A 26,396-nucleotide genomic window follows, 5' to 3' on the forward strand; every position below is an offset into this window, starting at 1 on the left:
ATAATTACAGATAGAGTTACCTTACAATCCAGCAAGTTCACTCCTAGATATGTACCAGTGTTCATAGCTTCACTATTTATAATAGGTAGAGAGTAGAAACACCGAAATGATGATTCAGATGATGAATGGAGAAACAAAATGTGGTTTATCCATACAATAGAATATTATTGAGTAATCAAAAGAAATCATACATAAAGAAATCAAAGCATACGACAAAACATACTCTAACTTGGTTGAAACCAGAAACTGTTACTCTGAGTGAAAGAAGCCAATCATTAAAGACCGTATGATTCCATTTATATGTTGTGTCCAGTATAAGCAAATCTATAGCTAGAAAGTAGATTAACGTTTCCCTGAAGCCAGAAGGATGGAAGGATTGGGGAATGATGGGTAAGGGGTGCAGAGTTTCTATTTTGTCTAAGGAAAATGTTCTGAAATTCTGATGATGGATGCAAAATCCTGTGACTATGTTATAAGTTGTTGAATTGTACACTTTAAGTGGGTGAATTATAACTTAATACAGCTATTTTAAAAGGTAGGGTATGTGCTGTGAATTGTGTAAGACTGGTGTTTCATAGACCTATACCCTAAAACAAATAACATTATATTTTGCCCAGCAGGGACAAAAAAAAATTAAAAAAAAAAAAGTATATTCCAGTTCATATTGTAATATTATAAGCCTAGGAACACTTCATTTTAGGGAAACATACACACATGAATATTTAAGTAACAAAAGAGATGCTATAAAATGATAATACATAAGCTGGTATATACTGATTTTTGGTATAGATCAGTGCTGTTCAGTAAAAATATATTGCAGTTTTCTAATTAAATTAAAATTTTCTAATAATTGTCACATTAAAATAAGTAGAATTAATTTAGGTAATATATTTTATTTAACCCCATATATTACAAACTTAACATTTCAACATGTAATATGCATAAAAGTTATTGAAATACTTTACATTCTATTTTTTACACTAAGTCTCACCATTTGTTAGGTATTATAACATCTCAGTTCAGAATAACCACTTTCAAGTGTTTAATAGCTTCAGTTTTAGTTAGTGACTATTGTATTAAATAGCACAAGTAGAGAGAGTCAGTGTCATTCCACAGGAAGAATAATAATTGTAGTTTAGAATGGTTAGGAAAGTACAGAGGAGATGATACTTGAGTTTATTTTGGCCATTTATTCATTCATTGATTGACTTAGTCATCCTTTCACCCAAGAGATTTTGAGCTCTTTATATGAAAACTGCTGAAAATGTAGACATGTCTTAACTCTGTGGACAGTACACTAAACAGTTAATTATATGATTATTTAATTAGGGTAGGTTGCTTAAGAAATAGTGGAAAGAGTATAGGATTAGGGTTAAATACTCCCTGGGAAACAAAAGATGATAATAACTGCATTGTGGGATTGGTAGTAAGTAAAATACAATATGCTCAACCCTGTACTTGTCAAGTGTTTAATAAAATACTACTTTTCCCCTTCTCCCACTTCATACTGTGTCCCTTGTTGAATGCATCAGTCTGGGCATGGGGAAAAGAGGCTTAGAATCTGGCAGAGTCCAAAAACAAGCTGGTTACCCAGAGACTCAAATGAGCTCTTCTGTTTTTTATCCTCTACCTTCTTTCACTAGAGTCCTGCTTTTTGGACCCAGAACTCAGGTCTCTGTATTAGTACAAAGACCTATGTAACCATTGTTAAATAGGTTTTGGTGGGCTGTTTTACAAATATAAATTACTGCTTTTTCTGGGAATTTTTATCTATGTTTCATTCCAAGAAATTGTATTAGTTAAAATGTGGAACTTTGCTAAATTAGTGTTCTGTCTCTTGTTTATTCACATAAGAAAGTGTTTTGGAAATATTTTGAGAAGTATTGAAATTATAACTTTCTCAAAAATCCAGACCTTCTGTTACATTTCTCAGTATTCTGGTCCTTGTAATTTTACATTTTAAGAGGTCTTGAAACTTTATTATATCCTTTTATAATAAGGATTATTAAATCTAAATATTAAATGTAACATTACATTTGAGAGTTGTGGGGACATTATTACTGTGTATTAAAAATTTAGATTGGGCAGATCTTTTGTATGTATGTATGTATGTTTGTATGTTTGTATGTATGGTTTTGGGTAATCCCATTCATTTACTGATTTTTCATTCATTCTGCAGTTTGTATGCTTAATATGATTGGGATATTATTTATGTATTTACTTATTTGCAAATTATGGTAAGTGTTTTGAAGGAAAAGAACTAGTTACTGTTAGAGGATAATAACAGGAAAATTAATTTGGATTTGGATAGAGAAGTCATCTCTGAGGAGGTGCCTTTAAACTGAGGCTTAAAGGATAAAAAGGAATGGGGTAGTGGGCTAGAAAAAGAACATTTTAGCAATTAAGAAGTCCTGAAGAAGCAAAGAGCTTTGTGTATTCAATAAATTGAAAGAGGTCTAGTATGACTGAATGACAGTGAGCCAGAGGAATAATGGCATGAGATGAAATCAAACCAGATCTTGCAGAGTCTTATAAAACATTATGAAGCCTTTCAGGTGTTTTAATCAGAGGAATGAGACAAGCATAACTTTTTTTTTTTTTTTTTAAGCGAGAGCGTACATATATGAGGGAAGGGGAGGGGCAGGCAGAAGGAGAGGGGGAGAGAGAATTTTAAGCTGGCTCCATCCAGCACAGAGCCTGATGCAGGGATCAGTCTTGCAACCCTGAGGTCGTGAAACCAAGAGTCCAGAGCTTGACTGACTGAGCTACCAGCAACCCTGACAAGTGTAATTCTGAAGTGGAAAGTGGATTATAGAGGTCTCCGAAGGTTGAAAGAATAGTCTAGGATACAGAAGCAAGTTGGAGAACCAACAGGTCTCAAGTATAATAATTTAAGTAACAAATATTTTAAAGTTCTGGGAATGCTTAAGATAATTTGGGGGAGAATATATATAGAGACAGAAGAGAAAGACTGCAACATTTAGAAGTTGGTAGAAGAGGAAGCGACATAGGGTCTCCAGTAATTAGGAGTGTTTGTTTTTTGTTTTGGATGACCAAAGATCCTGAAATGGCAATAGGGAGCAAGGAGGACATTATTTTGAGATGTGTGGAGGTATTGAATGACCTTAGCCTTTGTGGGATTTATGAAAGTAGCGTCCTTGAGGTAGTTATATTTTCCTTAAGGTCTGAAGGTAGAATTTTCTGGTTATAGACTGGCAATTGAGAGGACATTCTAGAAGGGGTAGAATTGAGTTTACTCAGATAGGAAGGCTATATGGAGCAGAGGGAGGAATATATAATAACAAATGGGAAAGGCTTGCATTTTTGATGAAGATGTAGGTAAACAAGGATATGACGTGATAATAGATTTAGTCCTTGAAACCTTTCGTAGACTGGAGAGATATATGGCCTTAATGGTGGGACGATTTTAAATAGTTTGTTGGGGGAATAACAGTTTTTGGTGAGGTTAGTCAGCTTTAGCAGGTTTCACTTGTGTTGTGGTGAGGCTCTGGGCTCGCCTCTTCAATTCTTTCCTCTGTTAAATAGTAATACCCCCTTGACTGTTTTAGGATTTAAATGAATAGTCACAGGGTGGTTAATAAAAGTTGAATCTGAGGGGCGCCTCGGTGGCTCAGTGGGTTAAGCCTCTGCCTTCTGCTCAGGTCATGATCTCAGGGTCCTGCTCAGCAGGGAGCCTGCTTCCTCTCCCCCTCCCCCACCCCAGCCTGCCTCTTCGCCTACTTGTGAGCTCTCTCTCTCAAATAAATAAATAAAATCTTAAAAAAAAAAAAGTTGAATCTGATACAGATCAAAACTTTAGGAAATCTTTTAGACATACATCATAATTCATGATTTATTAAGCTTATTTTCTTGTCATTCTTTTCCGTATTAAGTAGAAGAATCAGAGCTTACTTGAATAACCATTTGACCGTGAATAAGGTACTCAATCTGTTTCTTCATAATGCTTTTATGCTCAATTTTAGAACTAAGGCGAAATCATTTGGGTAGTAAACATTTATTCATTGTTACTTTTAATAGTTCCTTAAGCATGTTTAAATTTTTTTAGAACTCAATGAAGAAATGTTAGATTATGTTAATACTTTGATGAAAAAAGTTACCTTTTAGAACTTGAAGTAAATTCATCTAAAAAAATGTATATACTTAATTGTAAAGAATTTGAAAATTACAGAGTGGTACAAAAAGGAAAATAAAAGTTTACCTGTATTCTCACTATCCAGAGAAAGCACCTGTTTACTTTTTTGTGTACTTATCTATATAACATTTGTTTTCAAAATCGGGACCACATAATAAACAGCAGTTTGGTAACCTGCTTTTTCATGTAATCTTGTATCATGAATATTTTCTTACAATTTCTGTATTCTTTGAAAACTTAATTTTACTTTATTATTTTTAAAAGATTTTATTTTTTTATTTGAGATAGAGAGCACAAGCCGGGAGGAGTGTCAGAGGGAGAGGGAGACAAGCACACCCCACTGAGCAGGGAGCCCTAGGCAGGGCTCTGTCCCAGTACCCTGAGATCATGACCTTATCCGAAGGCAGACACTTAATTGACTGAGCCATCCACACACCCCAAAAAAGTAATTTTAATGGCTGTTAAATATTTTGTTCAGGGTGAACATTAATTTACCTAATGATTCTGTTATTACTGGGTATCTAGATTGATTCCAATTTAATGATATTACAAATAGTGCTTCATTATAATATAATCATTTTTTGTTAGTTTTTGATTACCTTTTCCCCCCATCATATTCCTGGAAAGGGAAATAGTGAGTGAAATTCTTTGTAGTTTGTTGTTGTTGCTGTTGCTTTTTAGGAAAATTATACTTAAAGCAGGATCTCATATAAAACAAGACTTCATATTTAAGAATATATGTATATCTACATATTTATGGATATGACATTATTTATTGCTGAATTTCAACAATGGTTGATTTGTTTATGGACTTAAGGCCCCTTGAATAGCAAGTCCTTACAGGGGCTCTTTGGCTCTTGTTGAAAACCATTATTCAGTTCTCTCTTATCTGTACCTTATCTTTTGTGACTCTTGCTCCAGCAGATACCTTCTTGTTCCTAATACTTCTTTCTTCAGTGACTTTTTTTCTAATATCCTTGCTTGATACTTGGGAACTGTGTAAACGCATTTTTAGCAGTTTTCAGATATTAATCCTCAGATATTAATATTAATATTGTAATATTATTACAATAATAAAATTGTAAACTGATGAAACCTTTCTAAGAACTCAATTGGCATGAGGTGTTCGAGAATACCTAGTTTTATTTTACTTTGAGTACTTTTTTTTTTTTTAATTGCTGATTTGCTAGGTAAAATATGGTAGGTATATTTGGTAGGAACTAAGTAAGTTCCTTCTTTCCCGCCCTGTAACTGAATAGAAATTGGAAGGTGAGAACTAGGCTATAAAACCCAGTGTTTAAAATTTATCCTTGTCATCTGCTGCGATGGAACTGGACATTTTCAGAGGTGGAAGGGTATATAAAAGTTTATATTTATTCAATTTTTTCAGTTTACAGAGGGTAACTGAGGTCTAGAAAGGTGGTTCCTTGACTTTTTCCAGGTCACAAGCTAAACAATGGTAGAAGAAAGCTTGGCCTGTTTTTTCAAAACTAGTCTGTTGTTTTTTCCATAAATGTCCCCTCCTCGCTTGTAGGTGACTTACGTTTTTTTGTTTTGGATGCCTGATAGAATTTTTTTTTTTTTTAATCCATTTAACCAAGATACTTTTGGTCATTCTGAGTCAGTACTTTTTGGTATACATTGTATCTTTTTGTCCTATAGATACAGTTTGCTCATTTTCAAGGAAATTTGTATCTTTGACTACTTTTTCTGTTCAAGTATTAAAATCCATTCTTGGAACAATAATTATTATGTTGAATCATCTTTGTTCTCTACATTTATTATCATCTCCAGAATTATTTCAGTTTCTTCATTGATTCCCTCTGCATTACTGTGACTTTCTTTCTTCTCTGCATGTATTTTTCACCAAGTTTCTTCTGTCCATCACTGTTTCTATTTATTAGATCTCTTGTTGTTTTGGTAAGCTAAGAAACAAATTGAGAAATGGCACCCCAAAAGATACTCATGTCAGGTTCTAGCAACCTGTGAATGTTACTTGATCTGGGAAAAGGGTTTTTGCAGATTACAATTAAATTAAGGATTTTTGAAATGAGACCATCCTGGATTATCCAGGTGGGATCTAAATCCAACTAAAAGGTGTCCTTGTAAGAGATACATAGAGGAGAACAGACATACAGAGAAGCTCTATGACTATGGAGGTGGCGATTGGAATGATGTATCTGCAGCCACAAGTCAAGTAACATGGACAGCTACCTAAAGCTAGAAGTGACAAGGAATGGATTCTGTCCTACAGCCTATAGAGGGATTACAGCCCTCCCAATATCTTGATTTCAGACTTCTGGTCTCCAGGACAGTCACAGAATCATTTCTGTTGTTTTAAGCAACCGTTTGTTGTTTTAAGCAACCGTCTGTTGTTAATTTGTTACTGCAGCCACAGGAAACTAATAGAAGGACCAAAACAATTTTCTTTTTTAAAAATTTTTTCTATTGTTTTATGGCCTTTGTATTCTTGTTTTACTTATTTTGTGTTCTTCCTAAGTTCTCTTGTAGCATTGAACTCTCGGAAGGAATGTTTTCCTGAGCTTTAGATGGTTTTCTTCCAGATAACAGTTTTTGGTTTGGCTTTTGCATGTTTTCCCTACAGTTATGTTTATTTCGGTGTTTTTGAACTTATTATAGTTAAATTGGGCAGCTCTTTGCAGATCTTTTGTTGTGATATAATGTCCATCTGTGAGTTTTTCCTCTCTCTTTTTTTTTTTTTAACCTTATTTTGGGTGTCTTTCTGGTCTAAGAATGTGGCTGCTGTTTTTAATTTACATTTCTGTAACCTGAAGGATGTGATAGGAAGGTAAATAGAGAAGTTCCCTAGCCAGTGCAGTCCTTTCTGCACATCTTTTCCACCACCAAGCTAGGGGTCCATCCCACTTTTGTGGGTTTTGTTTCTTCTCTCAACTTAGTACATTAACCTGGAAGATGGAGTCTTTTGCCTTTGCTGTTCCTTGGCTTTTGGAGGTAAAAAACATTAACCATGGCCCCCTCCTTTTAAGGAGAGTGTATTTTTATTTAATCTTATTTTTAACAGTTCTTTTGTAATATAATTTACATACCATAAAGTTCACTGATTTAAAGTGTACAGTTTGGTCACTTTCAATATATATACAGGGTTGTGCAACCATCACCATAATCTCATTTTAAAACATTTTCATCATCCCCCAAAGAAATATCTTAATCCATTATCTTCCTATTTCCTCTCCATCTACCTCCCCAGGCCTAGGTAACCACTAAGTTACCTTCTGTCTCCATAGATTTGATTATTCTGGACCTCATATAAACAGGGTCATCTAATATAGTCTTTTGTGACTGACTACCCTTCTTCTATTCTATTTTGCTAAACTCCTTCAGTGTCTTTCTTTTTCTTTGCCTTTATTATTTTTTCCACCTCATTGGCCCCAAGCCCCCTTCACACTTTTTTTTTTTTTTTTAAAGATTTTATTTATTTGACAGAGAGAGACACAGCAAGAGAGGGAACACAAGCAGGGGGAGCGGTAGAGGGAGAGGGAGAAGCAGGCTTCCCGCCGAGCCGGGAGCTTGACGCTGGGCTGGATCCCAGGACCCTGGGATCATGACCTGAGCCGAAGGCAGATGCTTAAGGACTGAGCCAGCCAGGCACCCCAACCCCCCTTCACACTTTTTAAATATCAACTGAAGTACCACTTTCTCAAGGCAACCCAACCCTGATTAGACTGTAGATCCTGAATTATAGGCTCCCTTGCATCCTGTAATTCTCTTTTATGTAGTCTTACCTCAGTTAATACATAAGTGGACAATTATTTGTATAAACATATTTGCTATTCTTACTAGGCTGTAGGTCCATGAGAGAGGGAATTTATAATTTATTGCTGGGTTTTCACAGTTTAGGGAGAAATACATACTTGGGTGAGTAAATTCAGGTGTTTTTTTCAACCCAGTGAAAGGGGAGAGAAGTTTTCGGGGGGGGGGGTGTACCTGTACCTGTATTAACTATTCATGTAGGAACACTATGCATAGTTGAAATGTAAGCTGGAAAATTAGAAAGTTCATGGTTAATTCACTTTGTGTACATTTATTGGACAGATACTGTAAGAATTGTCATTACACTCTCCCAGAAATATGGATCTGGGTAATTTCTTAGTATAGGAAAACTTAAGATTCTCTGTACCAGGTTAATTTCTGGAGTCCACTTATGTTGTTGGCCAGGTAATCTAGAGTATTTACTCTAACCAAGAAGTCGAATAACACAACTAAAATATTCTTTTTTATTTGGAATTCAGTTTTCCAAGGGGGTTTCTAAATTACTGGATCCTACTGTCTACTAGGAACACAGTTAATTGCAGGAGGCTGTTGCTTCACTTGCTTTGATGGATATCTTAATGAAATAGGTGAGTTTCAGCTGCTGTTATGGGCTTCCGAGGTTCACCACTTTTTCTCTGTCTGTCATGGTGCTTGGATTGTTAGGTACATTTCTCCTCTCCCTTAATGTTTGCTTTGCTCCCTTTTAGGTGATGTAAGTACTTGAACAGAGGAGTGCAACTATGGGTTGGTTATGTGTTGGGGTCTCAGTATGGGGTAAATAATATTTTTCTTCTTGATGAAGTTTAAAGTGGCACTTTAAGAGTAATGGATTAGATGGCATTCTATTGACCTTGTTGATCTATAGAAGAATTATGTACTGTATCAAATCTCTGAAGCCTTAAACACTGTGTCTACTGTAGAACTCTTTAATGGGTATGTAGTTTCAGTTTTTATAATGCAAACTGGCTAGAAAATAAAATGGCTCTACAAATATTTATTAAAATATATTTTACCTGTGAAGCTATGACTGTTGTACAGAATGGAGGGCTATTGGATGGAGTCTTGGAGCTCAACTTGGAAAAGTTTCAGTGGACTCTTGGTCCTGTTTGCATATGTTCACATCAGAATGTTTTTGAAGATTTTTTTTTAGTTTATTTCTACACAGGAATTTAAGTTAATTTAGTAATCTGGGCATCCACTAATATCTTTTCCTATTTGGTTTTTTCTTAGAAGCAGGTTGATATATTAGGGATAGAGTTGACACTTGGAATTAGAACAGCTGTTTTAATGTGGCCTTATTAGTTTGTGATCTCTAATAAGTCTCTTCTTGGAGCCTCAGTTTCCTCATCTGTGAGACGAAGGTAATTTCATGCACTTCACGGGAGGATTGTTAAGATTAAGTGAGGTTTTAGTGAAAATAATTGTTAAGGTACTTGACTCTATAATCTTATAAGAGATACTGAATCCAGATTTTGAATAAATACCGAATCTGGATTTTTATTAATAAATAAATTCTCTTTGAACAGAAATCTCCATAAACAAAGGGGCCTTGTTTATCTTACTCATTTTTTGTGTTCCTAGTTCCTTGCACAGTCTGGTACATAGTGCTTATTAAACATGTAATGCATTAATAATGACAATGTATTTGAACAAAACAATTCTATTACAAAATAGAAAGAATATGCATGGCATAAACATATATGAGAGAATTAGTAATTTACAAAGCCACATAAGAGTGATTTATTAAAGTACCAGTACTGGAAGTATAGAATTGCATCTTTTTCTCTCTCTTGCTTTCATTTTAAATGGAACTTACTTTTCAAACCATTGATGTTCTTCTGACCCTGCAGAAGCATTTTTGGAGGTATGGTTATAAAAAGGAATTTAGCGAGCAGTCAGTGTTAGCTGACTCATGCTGGTCCTGTCCAGATTTATCATTAGGTCATGTAGGTAATAGTAGGAGATGATAAAGACCATCTGAAAAGGCAAGGTTAGTAATGTAGTCATTTCCCAAGGATAATAGTTCTTTTTTAAGAGAAAATGTTTCCTACCTTTAAGTCCACTTGACTTCTGTCACTTGAAGTAATGAGTCAGCATTGTGGGAAATATTCTGCCCTGGCATGGGGTATACCCAGCATACCCTTCTGTGATCCACTGGGAGGATTAGCCATACTTCTTACGCAGTGACAGTAGGAACCAAGACTTATTATAGTCCCACTGTGAGTATAGGACCATGTCATTCCAGTGGCCTTTATTTAACCGAGCCCAGTTAGCATCTCTTCTGGTAGAGCTTTGTAGGAAGAAATGCCAAGTGGACTCTGTTTTACGAATTTACCGAGTTGATCTGTCAGTACTCTTCTGTGTAGAGATGGGCCTAGGGCATGTCCTTTGCCCTATTTGAATCATACTGCTAGGTCTTTAAAGTCCATCTTTATGGGGAGAGTATTTAAGGGATGTTAAGCTAGTTTTTAGAGGGAGGCAGAGGGGCAAATATAAAAACCAATATGGATTTGATTCCAACTGGTTAGAATCAGTGGGGACAATGTTATTTAATATATTTTTGTCATGAGCGTATTCCTTATTAACTATAAATGTAGCATCATTACTCATATAACTGTAAGCTAAAAAATTAATTAATCACTATTTGAAAATTTGTGTTGCCCTTTGCAGGAATGGAATTAGTGACTAAGTTCATACCTGGCTATTTTATTTTTCATTGTTAATGAGACTCCTGTGAAGTTCTTAGGATCTACCCTGTCTCATTTCCACTTTAACAGTTTAATAAGTTAAAATATAATACTTGAGGTGTATCACCCCCCCCCCCCCCCCCCCATATACAGAAAAATCTTAGCCTATAAACAGAGTGTCTTCTAAAAGTTCATCACTTGCTTTGGAAATTAGAACTTTTTTTTTTTTTTTAAGATTTTATTTATTTATTTGACAGAGATCACAAGTAGGAAGAGAGGCAGGCAGAGAGAGAGGAGGAAGCAGGCTCCCCGCAGAGCAGAGAGCCTGACGCGGGGCTCGATTCCAGGACTCTGAGATCATGACCTGAGCCGAAGGCAGAGGCTTCAACCCACTGAGCCACCCAGATGCCCATTAGAACATATTTTTACATTGAAAGTTTTGTTAAGTATGTAGAATAAAGTTGAGGTTCCGAGGCAGGCTGCCCTACAAAAGCCTAAACCATAATTTATAACTTAGCTCAGATATCTACATATTTATAGTGAAAAAAGTAGAAAATAATAATATCGCAAGGATAGTAATTAAACAGAACTAACACCCCCCCCCCAGTAGCTTTGAAAAGATTATCCTAAGTGTTGGTACTTGATTGATAAAGAGATTTAATTTGAGGGAAATAAGGAATAGGTAGAGACTTATGTGAGGCTGACAGATCTTTCAGGTTACTTTCAGGAGCTTTATAGGTTGATAGTTGGCTTTTCAACTTACGGCTTTACTTTCTCTTAACTGGTATAGAACAGAAGTACTACCCTTTAGCTTACCAGCTATAGTTAAGGTTATTATTATTATTATTATTATTATTATTATTATTATTATAGTTTTTAGCTCTTGAGTTGAATGAAGAGAGGAGGGAAGAGAAAGAGAAAAAGTTTCCTCCAGGACTTGAGGGAAAAAAAAGATGGAGTAACATAGGGTTACTGAAGTGGATTTAATTGACAGAAGAATAATGCAAGTTTAAGGGAGGGGAGAATATGAACATTTTGGGAGAAAGAGAAGATAGAAAGTGTCCTGGGTTAGACATCCCTGTATTTGTCAGTTGCTGGTCCTGGGTATCTTTGGAAGCTGTTTAGACCATATATTATGCATATATTTCAGAGTTAGTTTTTTGTGATGTGGGACAGCAACCACCACCCAAATATTATATACATTTGGAGTAATTTTAGTTATTTTTATTTTTAAGTTATTTTATTATTTTTTAAAAGATTTTTAATTTTGAGATAGAGCTCGCAAGCAGGAGTAGGAAAACAGGGAGAGGGAGAAGCATGCTCCCTGCTGAGCAGTGAGCCTGAGGCAGGGCTCTATCCCAGGACCTTGAGATCATGACCTGAGCTGAGGCAGAGTTATTAACTGAGCCACCCAGGTACTCCATTTGGAGTGATTTTTAAAAAAGTAAATCCAGTTCTTCCTCCTCCTCCTCCTCCTCATCTTTTTCCTCCTCTTCTCCTCCTTCTCCTTTTCCCCCTCCTCCTCCTCCTTCAACAAATATGCTCTATTACCTTTAAACTTCTGAAAAGTAAAATTAAGTTAGCCAAATTAACAGAAAATTCCTAAAACTGTGTGATGTAGGGGATTGTTTTCACATTTCTTATTTGTTCATTGATTAGAAAAATTCTGCTTTCCTGCTTTTTCAGTTCTTAGTATTTCCTATTTAGGATAAACCAGGCCAAATAAATAAAAGCAGGAAACTTTTATTCCTTGTATTCCTGCAAAAGTAGCAGCTGTTGTTAACCAGGGGATTATTAATTTGTATTCTAATACATCTGTTCAGGTACTTAAATGTATGCTGTCAGTTCATTGATTTGATTTTCCTCAGCGTTTTGGCTCTTCTTTTACTCATTTTAGATTATTTGTCTCTCATGGAGCATTATAGCTCAGGCAAAATGAAGCAGTTTTATAGTATAAGATATTTTTGCAGGACATGTTAAAAGGTGTGAGGACATTTACTTGAAATATGTGGTTATGTTGGACTTATTTTTGTGAATTTATTTTGAAATAGAAATAAATGGCTTGATTTGCTTCCATTTTTATAAGTATTGGAAGGTATACTAAACTTGAACTGGATGAACTGGGTCGTAGTTTTCAATATCATTTTATAATGTAGAGCAATTTTACTTATCTTTTGAGCTTCAGTTCTCTTTTCTCCATTTAGTATTGGTTCTCCTCCTTCATAGTACTATTGCCTAGGTAAAGTAAGGTAATAGGTATAAACATGTTTATAAACTGTAAAGTGGTTAACAAATATGTTATTCGTGATGATGATGGCTGATAATGGTGTATGGTGATCAAAATTGGTCCCAGGGAAAATTGTCAAATCTGTGAATTTGTTTTTACATTTGCTTCTAAGTCTGTTGAATGACTCAGCTTTTTGAGAGGTGACTACAGAGCCCTGTATCATCTTAGAGGAGTTAGAGGTACTTACTTTAATGACTTTCAGACCTTTAGCAGTTTCCAAAGTATAATGGAATCCTGTAGGAATTTGTTCACTTATAAATGAACAAATATTTTACAACCTATGTGTATAAGGCATAAAATGGGGCTATAGCATGTGATAAAATGATTGTTGCCTTGATAGATTGAATATTAAATTGTAATTGGTAAAGCATATAGGACAAATCTAGAATAAGCAAGTCTTCAGGGAGAAAATAAATCCCGTCCTGCCGTCTTCCTCCCTACAACTGTTTGAAATTTAACAGAAAATCTTAGATTAATAACTTCCACTTTGAAATGCATATAAAAATGTATATAAATTTGTATGATGTGCTATAGGAAAAGCAGTTTGGATTTGGGGGTAGGGATGACTTTGTTGCATAGTTCAGAGGAAAGCAAGACTGAGCAAGCTGTTACACTGCATGGATTTGGGTTGTCCCAAGGCAGTATTGAGGATGAAGGGTGTGTGTGGTAGGCTGAAAACAGACGTTCTAAAAAAATTGTAGAGTGTTGATTTTAATATTACACTCACTTAAAGACTAGAATAAAATATCAGCCTATTAGAGCTTGTTTTCTGGCCTTCTTTTCGATTTGTTGCTACTTAAGACTGAAGTTGCTAGAAGTGTGACCACTGGATCAGTGAGTCATTGTGTTTTGTTTTTATTTTTGTTTATTAAGATTATTTATTTATTTGACAGAGAGATCACAAGTAGGCAGAGAGCCAGGCAGAGAGAGGGGAAATCAGGCTCCCTGCTGAGCAGAGAGCCTGATGCGGGGCTCGACCTCAGGACCCTGAGATCATAACCTGAGCAGAAGGCAGAGGCTTAACCCACTGAGCCACCCAGGTCCCCTAGTCATTGTGTTTTTTAAAGTAATTATTTGTTTCTTTTGTCTAAGCATTTGCTGTTTAGTCTTCCATCCATACATGATAAACTATTTTTTTTTGTAATATGGAAGACTTCTTCATTAATAATATTTAAATATACTGCCTACTCCCCCCAACACCCAAATTGGGCAGTTTATAAACCAAACAAGTAAATATGTTTAAAACTTAAAGATTCTTTTCTTTTTTTAAGATTTTATTTATTTAAGAGAGATCGAGAGAGAGAGAGAGAGAGAGAGAGAGGGGGCATGGGCGTGCTAGAGCACAGGGGGGAGTCGGGGAGAAGGAGAGGGAGAAGCAGACTCCCCACTGATCAGGAAGCCTGACACTAGACACTGGGCTCAACCCCAGCTCACAGGAATCAAGACTTGAGCCAAAGGCAGATGCTTAACTGACTAAGCCACCCAGATGGGTGTTCGAATGTAAATCCTAAAATCTGAAGCTCTTTACATACATGCTGCAAAAACCTTTTAGACTTTCATGGGAAATAAACGTGTTTCTAAAATGCATTTTGATATTATTTCCAGTGAGGGCTTAAGACCAAGTAAAATATTTATTCATTTTGGGTTTGGTTTGATTTTACTTCAATTCACTGGAGTTAGAAAAAAATGAAAAATATGCTTGATTCTATTCTAGTTCATGGTTCTTAAGTAAAATAATATTTAAATTCAGGCTGTTAAAATTAACAGGGTTCATTCTGGTTTTTGGTTTGTTTGGTTTAAAGTACACCTTGTTCTTTAAGAGACTATAAAAAATTGAGTCAGTTAAAATTAATATGGATATTTTGAACTAGAACTTTGACTTTGAATTAGAACTTACCTATCTAACAGATACTTGTGTTGGAATCTTTTGTATATGTGCTGCTGAAGCGAGCACATTGTGTTGGAATCTTTTGTACAGTATTTGAAATACTCAGTTTTGGTGGAAATAAAAAGTTGATTTTAGGACCTCAACTCCTGTGTATTGTTTTTATACCTTGGTCTTAAAACAAAGTAATGTAATAGGGTATAGGTTTTAAAAGTTCTGAATCCTATGGGTGGAGTTTGTTGAAGGGAGTTACTTTGGATAAATTACCAAACCTTTTTTGAACACCTTAGTTTCTTCCATTTGTTAAATGATCATCCTGAGTATGTCACAAGGGATAAAATGGTATTATGGTTCTTTGTTACGGTATGGTGGCTGGAACTGCATTAAGAATTAGGGGGGGTGAAAAAAAAAGAATTAGGGGAGTGGATGGAGTGCCTGAGTGGCACAGTCATTTATGCATCTGACTCTAAGAGTTCGGCTCAGGTCATGATCTCAGGGTCTTGAGATCTGGCCATGTCCCTCTCAGCACTCAGCGTGGAGTATGCTTGAGGGTTCTCTCTCCCTCTCCCTGTTCCTCCCACTTGTGTCCCACCCCCGTCTCTTTCTCTCTCAAATAAATATTTTTAAAGAAAGAATTACTGGGCATGGTTATTAAAAATGCAATTTTCTGAGCCCCACTGCACACCCACTGAGTCTCTCTAGCAGTGAAATTCTTAGTTTTCAGTAAACTCTTCCAGGTGATTCTTCTGTTTGCTGTGAGTGGTTCTTACAAACTGTAAAATAGTACTCAAAATATACTTACATATAGGGGTGTCTGGGTGGTTCAGTTGGTTGTGCATCTGACTCTTGATTTTGGCTTGGGTAATGATCTCAGAGTGGTGGGATCAAGCCCTGGGCTGGGCTCCACATTCAGTGGGGAGTCTGCTAGAGATTCTATCTCTCCTTCTCCCTCTGTCCCTCGCCCTTGCTCACGCATGTGCACCCAACCCCTCCTGAAATAAATAGATATTTCTTTAAAAGGAAGGAATATAATTAAATATAAGTTGATAAAAATTGAACTTCAGACCTCCCTGAAGGTTAACTTCATATCTCAGAGTTCTTATCCATTGTGGCATATTGATGCTTCAGAGAAACCAGAATTATTTGGAAAATGGTTATGAAACAGACTAATTCTCCTACTTGTAAATAAATATACATGGGGCAAATTGGGTTATTTGTTTTGGCTGCATGTTGTTAACCATATTTCCAGTAAGCACTCCATTCTGTTTTACTACTGGTAAAACCATTCTATATACCTTATCCCTGGAGATTTGTTTCTGATCAATGGTAAGCATAAGAAGTCAACACACTGCTTAATAATGTTTAGCATGAAATAGTTCCCAAATCCTAACAATTGTGCTTGAGTAATTCCACATAAATTCAACGTAAACCTTTGCTGAGCACCTGCATTGTGCTGAACCCTGTGCTAGTAAATTAGCACTAGGGAAATGGAAATGATTCAGATAATGTTTGGCTTTCCTAAGATCTCCTTAGTCAAGTGAGGGGCTCAGACTCTTAATAATTATAGAATGTTGTGATAAGCACTTTAGTAGGGCATGTACTGAGTGTTGAAAGAGCATGGCAGGACAAAGGAATGCTTTTTTTTTTTTTTCTATTTCCATGGCCAATAATTCAAAGTCCAGAGAAACTATAATTTATTGAGCACTCTCTGTGGGGCATGCACTTAAAATGCTTAACTTATGTTACTTAATCATTACAACAGCCCTATGAAGTAGCAGCTATCTCCATTTTATAGATATTAAATGGTAGAATGTGATTCAAACCTTGATAAGACCTCAGAGCAGTCCTGTATAATACCATTACGCCTCTAGCATAAAAACTTGACTGAATTTTTTTTTCTTAAGGGGAATTTTATGGTCTTTCAGAATTGATGCTTACTCATCCCATTGGTATGGTATATCTCTGTGATTAAAATGCAGTGTTTTCGTACTATTGAGTCTGTAATCCTTTTTTTTTTTTTTTTTCCTGATCTTTATCCTTTGCCACCCTGTTTTCCTTTCTATTTCTAGAAGTGGCATATAGGGAAACTTTTCCAAAAGTCAGTCCATGTGTGATATCTGTCCATTTTGTTTTCCCTGCCTTTCCTTTTGTTTACTCTTCCTATCTGCAAAGGAAATTTGGTAATTCTTTAGTTTGTTTTATTTTTCCCAGCCCTTTACATAGAATCATGTGGAGATGAATGGTATCTAGGGGAAAAGGCTCTGATAGAAAGATTTTTATTGTATGGAGATTTCATAGAAATTGCCTTAAATTTTTTATCATGCTATTGATCACTGGGGTTGATTTGGCTGATTGCGGGGCTTGATTGGTATTCCTTTCTTTCTACCAAGTCTTGCTCCAAGGTTGTGAGCTGATTCACTCGGACTGGAGCTTCCGGGTCAAAAAGTAGAGTCCCTATTTCATGCCAAGAATAAATTTATTTTTTAATTTGTCCACCTCTTATTCTGTGGACCTCAGTTCCTTACTTTTTATATGATTTTGCTTATTGCTTATTATTTATATGATTCTGCTTATTGCAGAGAGGCAGACAGAGAGAGGAGGAAGCAGGCTCCCTGCTGAGCAAAGACCCTGGGATCACCACCTGAGCTGAAGGCAGAGGATTTAACCCACTGAGCCACCCAGGCACCCCAACAACAAAAAACTTCTTAATAATACTTCATATCTTCCTTATAGTCACAGTGGTGTGCTGGTTTCTCTATGCTTTTGTTACAGACTTTTAACTCTCTTATTTCTAAGTGGAGAGGTTATTCTTGAGTTAAAGGAGGGTATTTAGATAGTCATTATTGACTTTGTTCAGTTTGTGTCAGTAGTGTGGCTTATTAACATTTCTACAAGCCTCATAGTTAAAAAGTGTTGTAATTGTTGGTTTTCCTTAACTCTAAATCTTAAGAAACCCAAATCAAATGGCTCAAGTATGAGTGAGATTTATCATTCATATAAAATTAGATTGTCAGTGTCAGATACCTTCTAAGTATTTAAACATGCTTGAAGTGACCTTTTGGTTTTGGGATGCTCATGCCACACTTTGGGTGTGGTCAGTGTTACACTGTAATGTTTGTTTCTCTCAAGGTGAATTGGTTTGAGGAGTGACTTCAGAAGACTTAAAAGATGTAATCACAAGGTGTTGCTTACAAGGTATAAACCCGTGTTTGAGAGATTGGGTACTAGCTCACACATATTATTTTAGGATATGTCTAAGGCTTTTAAAAAATTATGTTCTGTATTTAACACCTTCAGTAAAAAGTGGTTATTCTGTTATTCACGTCATCTTTCTATTGCTTATAAGGAGTCTATTGTTTATATATTTAAGATTTAATATTATTTTCTAATTATAATAGGAAATTTATATTCCCTGAGTAAATTTTAATTGTAATAGAGAATCCCAGGAGTCCTCTGGTAGAAGACAGGACCTCCTGGAGCTGAGCTGTTCCCACTGTTATGTTGTTGTACCAATAAGACACTGGTGTTTTTTTAAGGAAACAGTTTTGTTGTAATTGGTATGAGTCCCACTGTATCATGTGTTCTGGGAAATTTAGTATTGTTTGTTGTTGCTGTTATTATTATTTTTTTTAATGAGGTTTGTTGATTTCCAGCTTTTCATGAGGATTTTGGCCCATTAGGAGCAGTGCTTATCATGCTTTGTTGCTAAAATTCAAAATTATACAGTTTCTAGTAGCAGATGTTAAATTGTTTGAACATCAAAAAATCGATTATTTTACATTTTTGTTTTCCATGTGCTTTTGCTTTGGGATAAGTTCCAAAATCTAAGGTTACCAAAGTATTTTTGGAAATAGCTCTTTAGCTATTAGTAAGTGAATGGTTGAGGCCTGGAAACTGTAACAGATTATCAGTTATTGTCTTATTTCTTACTGCTTCAGAGCTGATCTTTTCACATTATATTTTCAGAAATATATGCTTCTTGGGGGGGCAATAATATATGAAGTTAAGTTTTTCAGCTGTATTAGGAAGGTTGTAAAATAGAGCAGAGGCAGTATGAGGCAAGTGAGGAGTTCTTTTTACTTAAAGCTTTATGATATTGGATAAGTTAAACTCTTAATTTTACTTTCCTCATTTGCATAGTAATGTAATATCTTCCTGCGTTTTTTAATGAGAATAGATGAAACAATGAATTGGATGGTTCTTTATACAGTGAAATTTTATACAGCTGTTTTATTGCTAAGTTGGCAAACTACAATGCCAAGTAATGACATGCTTTTCCTTGGCACACTAGCTGCTGACTGTCCCATGTGCTAATGCTCATGCCAAGTCATCCCCAGTGTTATCTTGCCATTCTTTACAGCTCTGCTATTTCAGTTCTATGATGAAGCAGTCTGAAGAGCTTGATAATTTCTGAATAAAAATTCCAGAACGCTTGAGGTAGAAAGCCTGAGAACCATTGTTCCTAGTGTACTTAGGGATTTCGTATTGGTAGAAAATATAGCCTGTAAGAGTTCTCAGCAATTTCTGAATGTTCACAAGAGAATAGAATAAGTCTTTAATTTCTGCTAAGATAGTTAAGTCTACCTTTTTTACTAGGTGTATAAGAGGATGAAAACATTGATCCTTGGCCAAAGTCATTTGCAATTTCAAATTAAGAAGTCTTAAGAGTGCCTTCTAGTGATAGCATCTGTAGGACCTGTTTATCTTTTTACCCCACTTTAATATTTTTGCAGAATTATTTCATTTATACATTATAATTTAGGTATGAGAAAAAGTACAATTAGATGTTTAGATGTTCCCTGGACTTAGTAGTTGAGGTTGAAGAGATTTTAAATCTCAGGGTTCCAATGGATACCCTTCATAGCTGGTTCTTGAAGTCCTATTTCTGAAATGCTATGGTTTCTTTAGAAACACAGTCTGAGGAGGCAAGTGGGAAATGTTTATATATGCTTATATTAAGTTCTCTTATAGAAGCAAGTTCAAAGCTGTGGCTACTGTTTTCCTTATTGAAATATGATTATACAGTAGAAAAGCGTAGTTTTTGTTTACACCTCAGCTTTTGTTTTCAATTAAAATTGTGAAATGCAGCAGCCGTTCTTAAAATGTTATTTTAATTAAAAAAATAATGATGCTCTGTTTTGTAAATTAGACCTATGAGATTTTACAAATAACTTGTTCAGTGGAATTATTAATAGTTCTTGAAATATATACTTTTTGGTGATATGCTTTTGACTTGGATGATCTAGGGAAGAGTCAGGCTGTTGAAATCAATTTTGTTTTTTATTTTCTTTGGGCAGTTGGATGATAAGAAAATATATTCAATACCTTGGATTTTATTCTTTCTGAATTCAACCTTTTTTAGAACTCTTCATTTAGAGTTTAAGTTTAGAAGACTATGATTCTGTCTTTAGAGGAATGTTATGTAATACAAGTAGAGTTAGGTTTACTTTACAAATGAAGAAGAAAATAATGTATAGTAGAGTTTATAGTCAACCTGAAAAGTTGTAATTAACATTAACATGCTCAGAAATGACAATAATATGGAATATTTGGGGAGTTGAGCATGATGATCTAGAACTGAGATTTGATTTAACTAGTCTTATAAAATATTTGAGATTTATATTACTAGCAAGTGAAATGTGAAGAGATCATTTGAAAGCAATGAGAACTGCTGTATATGTGTGGGCTTCTGCTGGGATTTGCATGCATTTCAAGTACATATGAATAGCAGTGATGGTGTTGACAAGATTTGAATTAACTTTCTTCAAGTGATGTTGGATTTGTGCTGTCATACCTGTTGGGTGTTATACCTTGGAACCAAATACATACATATTTAAGGTAGTCAGTCATGCTATTATATTTAATACAGATTGTCTGTAATTCACCTAGGTCTTAAGTAGGAATCATTCATTGCTTTTGTGTCTGTCATGAAGGCTGCCTTTTAAGCAGGAGAATTAATCAGTCACAGATATTGCATATTGGCTTTTGTCTATATTAGTACCTCTGTGAACTAAAATAGTTATACACTTTGGGTAAATATGCCAGTAACATTTGGATATTCATTTACCTGGTAATTTTATATTGGGGAAAAATGGAAACTATTGGAAAAAGAGATTACTATATTTTTCATTCTTTTATATGTGAGTTACAAATGAATACTTCATAATCTAGGCTTGGTATCTGCAGTTAGAAACTGCATTATTTTTTCTTTTATTAGGTTAGATGAATTCAGTTAGCATCATAAAAATGATATAATGGAAGAGTAGAAGAGGAAAAAAAGGAAAAAGTGCAGTTTAGTCAGTGAGTCTAAGGACTTACATGTACTGAGAATCAGGTTTAGATTTCTCAGGGAAGAGAGAAAAAGCGCAAATCATAATTGCTGCTTCACAATGATTGTACTCACTAGAATCTGTATGTATTCTGAAATCATTGAGAGAACAATTTAAAGCTTTATAGAATCAGGTTCTAGGTAGCATAGTATGGTTTAGAATAGTTTAAGAATTTGGAGAATAAGATGATTGTGAACTCTGCCTAGTCAAATAGGAGGTGGCTCTTGAGCTTGAATTGAGGAGACTCTGGCTTGTTACTGGGAGGGGAGGAAAAGTAGTTAAGGCAAGAGCCATTGAGTGGGCAGAGACCACAGAACGTCAGTGAACTACTTACGAATGAGGCTTAATTCAGAATAGGTTTGGTTTTTCTTTTATCTTTTACATCTCTTACCCCAAGTTAACATTCTATATTCCTTTTCCCCATAACCTTTCTCTGAGAGGTATTCTATTTTCTTAAAAAGAAGTAAGATGGCAGAGAAGCAAAAACTCAAAGCCTTCCCTTCCTAAAGGTAGAGTGGTCTGAATAGAGTCAACATATTAGATATTTTTAGCTGCACTTGTTTTATTTTTGAGTAGAATAAGGAAGCCTTTGAGAAAAGAGCTAGGGCCTGGATGGATAAAGATTCAAACCCCAGTGGGTCCACCATTTGACTTTTGAATTTGGCCAAATTTAACATTCTTTCCATTAATTTTGTATGGGAACAGTACTATATACCTCATGGGATTGTTGTTTTTATTAAATGGAGTCATGTATATAAGCTAAGCATGATGCCTGGTCTACACAATGACTGAATAAATAGTGGTTAAAAAATTACTTATAATTGAAAGAAATAGTTGAAATAATTCTATATGATAAACTAAGATGAGCATTTAAAAATAATTTGTAGTAGGGGCGCCTGGGTGGCTCAGTTGGTTAAGCAACTGCCTTCAGCTCAGGTCATGATCCTGGAGTCCCAGGATGTAGTCCCACATCCGGCTCCCTGCTCAGCGGGGCGTCTGCTTCTCCCTCTGACCTCTCCCCTCTCATGCTCCCTTTCATTCTCTCTCTCTCTCAAATAAACAAAATCTTTAAATAAAAATAAAAATAAAAATAATTTATAGTAAATAATGTAGTTTACTTGGTATACTTAAGCTATTTTCTCTTTTTTTTTTAATGAATTCTTTACAGTTCTCATTTTTCTATCTCTTCCTTCTTTTAGGAGACAAGGATGGCAGCAAGGTGACCACAGTGGTGGCAACTCCTGGGCAGGGTCCAGATAGGCCACAAGAAGTCAGCTATACAGACACTAAAGTGATTGGAAATGGGTCATTTGGTGTGGTATATCAAGCTAAACTTTGTGATTCAGGAGAACTGGTTGCCATCAAGAAAGTATTGCAGGACAAGAGATTTAAGGTAAGACCTTTGGTATTTCATATATTTTGTTGCTATCAATAGATGGAAATGAGTATTTTTTTCATTCATTTCTTTTTGCTTCAAGTTTCATTTACTGTGCAAATTTATTATAGAGACTTTTCTTTTTTTTTAAAGATTTATTTATTTGTTTATTTATTTGACAGGGAGAGGGAGGGAGGGAGCGAGGGAGAGAGAGAGAGAACACACAGGGGGAGTGGGGGCGGGAGAAGCAGGTTTTCCACTGAGCAGAAAGCCGGACATGGGGCTTGATCCCAGAATCCTGGGATCATGACCTGAGCTGAAGGCAGATGCTTAATGACTGAGCTGCCTAGGTGCCCTGAGACTTTATTTCCTTTTTTCTATTTTATAGAGATAAAATTTAATAAAGAGCGCAATATTTTTGAACCACTGCTGAGTGATACATGATGTTAAAATGTTATGAAAGTAGATTAAAATTTCTCAGTTTATACTTTTAAGAAGTGACCTGGATCTCACTGGTGTAGGAGAACAGAGAAACACTACTTGTGGTGTTTGCTCATTGAACAATTGACTATACTTCTTTTCTTAAAATTTCCTTTGAATCTGTGATGCAACACTATCATTTATTTTTTCCTAAATAACTCTGTATTTTCTTTGCTATTTTTTTATGTCTTTCATCCACCTAAACCACCATCCCCAAAGTCTAGTTTATTTTCATTTCTTACACGAGCTCTCTAGGGGATCCTATGCATGAATGTTCAGAGGTCATCTTTTATTTTATGGTCTATAGTTGAGAGTCAGGAGACCAGGGCTCTAAAGTAGACTCTGCTTTTAACAAGCCACACAGCTCTGTTTCCTTCTCTACTTCTCCCACTTATGCAACATTTTACTGATAGCCACCCCTGTGCTAGCAACTATGCCAAATTTGAAGGGCTATAAAAATAAATGAGATGATCACTCCTCTGAAAAGGCACAGTGCATACTAGCTCTAGAATGTCTCAAATATTCTAAAGAGGTTTTTTTTTTTTAAGAAAAAAAATTGTTAGACCTTTTGTCTTCAGTTCTTATAAGTACTAGGCCCCTGTTGCCAAATGCCCATTGCATCTTGATTTGTTATCTCAAATTGGCAAGGCTTCTTACCTAAGACTGACCTGAGTTTAAGACTCAGTGGAAATCCTTTCTGTTGGTTCCCATTCCTTTTTGCTTTTTCCTTCTAATGATTTTGTCATTCACCTTGTCATTCAGACTTTTCTATTCTCTCATACCTTATATCTAGTTGTTATATTGATTTTTCCCCCCTCACTGCCTTGATGATCGGTGACTTCTTTCCCTTTTTCATTACTACTATTCTAGCCAGTCCCTTGCCATTATTTGGCTTACCCACTAGTAAGACTCTACTTCTGATCTTCCACATACCAGCACGAGAATAGCCCCACAGTTCAGTTTGGTCCTATTGTTTCCCCTACACACAATTCTTCTATGGTTCCTCAAAGTCTAGGAAAAAAAGCCTGCCCAGATCAGTAGTATGTTCAGGAACTTCCATAGTCTTGCCTTATCTCTAGATAGTCAGCTTTCCAAATCTTCTGTGCTACTATCCTTGAAATATATTGGTCTTTATGGCCTCTTTGCTTTTATTTAGCTTCCTTTATCACTCCCATTCTCTTGTTAATCTAAATCTTGTGCAAATATAAAGACCCTTGTCAGATTGCTCCTTTATGAAATTTCTCACATGATTCCAGCGAGCCTATGTATATTGTTCTAAATTCCTTGAACGCTTACTGTCCATAAACTAGGAAATTCCAAATTTTTTCATGACAAAGACTCCATTTTTTTTTTTTTTTTAAAGATTTTATTCATTTATTTGACAGAGAGAGACACAGTGAGAGCGGGAACCAGAAGCAGGGGGAATGAGAGAGGGGGAAGCAGGCTTCCCACTGAACAGGGAGGCCCATGCGTGGCTCAATCCCAGGACCCTGGGATCATGACCTGAGCTGAAGGCAGATGCTTAAGGACTGAGCCACCCAGGTGCCCCCAAAGACTCCATTTTTATTATGTGTATCCTGGGTGCCCACACATTCAGTGTTTTGGGTTTTTTGTTTTGTTTTTATTAGTAGTTGATAGTAGCAAATGCTTACCAAATTCTTGTTACATGCTCAGTGATTTACTAAGATTTTGAGCCTTATCATTAGTTTTGTGAAATTGGTACTGTTATTATTTGGATAAGAAAACCTACGACCAGAGATTATAAATTAACTTGCCCAGGGTCACACAGTTAGCAAGTGGAAAGTTGGGCAAGTATTTGAATTCACACATTCTGACTGCAGAGTGCTTTACTAAATATTTTATCATCACTAAACAGATTCTAAACACATTCTGTTTTAAATTTTTTTCCTTTGGTGTGATTAGGTAATTCCTTTGAAATACAGTTTGGTTCATTTGTTTCCGTATGTATCCCTTCTTAGAATGTTATCTCTGTTCTTACTTGACTTTAAAAAAAAAAATTATTGGGGCGCCTGGGTGGCTCAGTGGGTTAAGCCTCTGCCTTCAGCTCAGGTCATGGTTTCAGGGTCCTGGGATCGAGCCCCACATTGGGCTCTCAGCTCAGTGGGGAGCCTGCTTCCTCTTCTTTCTCTGCCTGCTTCTCTGCCTACTTGTGATCTCTCTCTTTAAAAAAAAAAAAAAAATTATTTATATTTTCAGGCTGTGAAACACACTAATATGGTTGCAAAGACCAGAAATACACAAATGTCATGTACTCTCTGTTCCTTCTGTCATATTTCCATTCACTCACTGTAGATAACCAGTCTGATTGTGTTTTTGGTTCATTTTTCTGGGTTTCTTTAACACAAATGAGCAGTTAATTTTCTTGGCTTCTTTTCAACATAAAAGATAATATATTAGGGATACTCTTTTGGACTTTGCCTTTTCTCTTAACTCTATTTTTTAGACATCATTGCATATAAATTCAGAGATATTTCTCATTCAGCTGCATAGTATTCCAGAGTTCATTCAACCATTCTTCAATGTATGGATATTTCATTTCTTTTCAGTAATTTATAATCTCTAGGGGTGCTGCTATGAAAAACCTTTTCATATGCATTGTTTTAAAATTTTTTTTAAGATTTTATTTATTTATTTATTTATTATTTTTTTAAAATATTTTATTTATTTGACAGAGAGATCACAAGTAGACAGAGAGGCAGGCAGAGAGAGAGAGAGGGAAGCAGGCTCCCCGCTGAGCAGAGAGCCCGATGCAGGACTCGATCCCAGGACCCTGAGATCATGACCCGAGGCGAAGGCAGCGGCCCAACCCACTGAGCCACCCAGGCGCCCTGTTTTAATCAGATGTGTGTCTTCAGGGTAAATTAAGAGAAGTAGACTGCTGAGTCAGAACATAAACACTTATGTAGTTTTGTTTGATATTGCTAAATTCTCCTCCGTAAGGGTTGAACCAGTCTGGGTTCTCTTCAGTAATATGAGTGCGTGTTGCCCCCCAGTGTGGACAACATGCATTGCTTAACTTTTTCAACTTTTTGCTCATCTGATAGCTGAGAAATGGTACCTCATTATGGTTTTAATTTATAATCTTATTATTATGAACGTAGTTTAACGTCTTTTCACCTGTTCAAGGTCCATTTTGTTTTTGTTGAGTATATATGAATTGTCCTTTTTTTCTTTTTTCTCTTTTTGCCCATTTTCTTTTTTCTTTCTTTCTTTTTTTTTTCTTTTTGCCCATTTTCAAAATGGGGTCTTGGCCTTTTCCTCTTAACGCTGAACAGTTTTTTTATAATGGATTAACCTTTATCTGTGATATATGTAGTATTTTTACTTTGTATATTCTATTTTTCTACCATATGAAAGTCTCCCACTACCCCATGATTCAAATTTATT

At 35.7% G+C, this 26,396-nt stretch overlaps 1 protein-coding gene across 2 annotated transcripts in view; it reads left to right on the forward strand.

Moving 5' to 3' along the window:
• Positions 1-26,396, forward strand: part of GSK3B (glycogen synthase kinase 3 beta) — a 209,890-nt gene that overhangs the window by 47,794 nt on the left and 135,700 nt on the right. For both annotated transcript variants that reach the window (XM_046003800.1, XM_046003801.1), the window contains exon 2: positions 22,333-22,526. In XM_046003800.1, the coding sequence (XP_045859756.1) occupies positions 22,333-22,526 (194 nt within the window). The remainder of the gene's footprint in view (positions 1-22,332; positions 22,527-26,396) is intronic.

The sequence above is a fragment of the Meles meles genome, chromosome 4 (assembly GCF_922984935.1).
Source record: "Meles meles chromosome 4, mMelMel3.1 paternal haplotype, whole genome shotgun sequence".
NCBI classification, from domain to species: Eukaryota; Metazoa; Chordata; class Mammalia; order Carnivora; family Mustelidae; genus Meles; species Meles meles.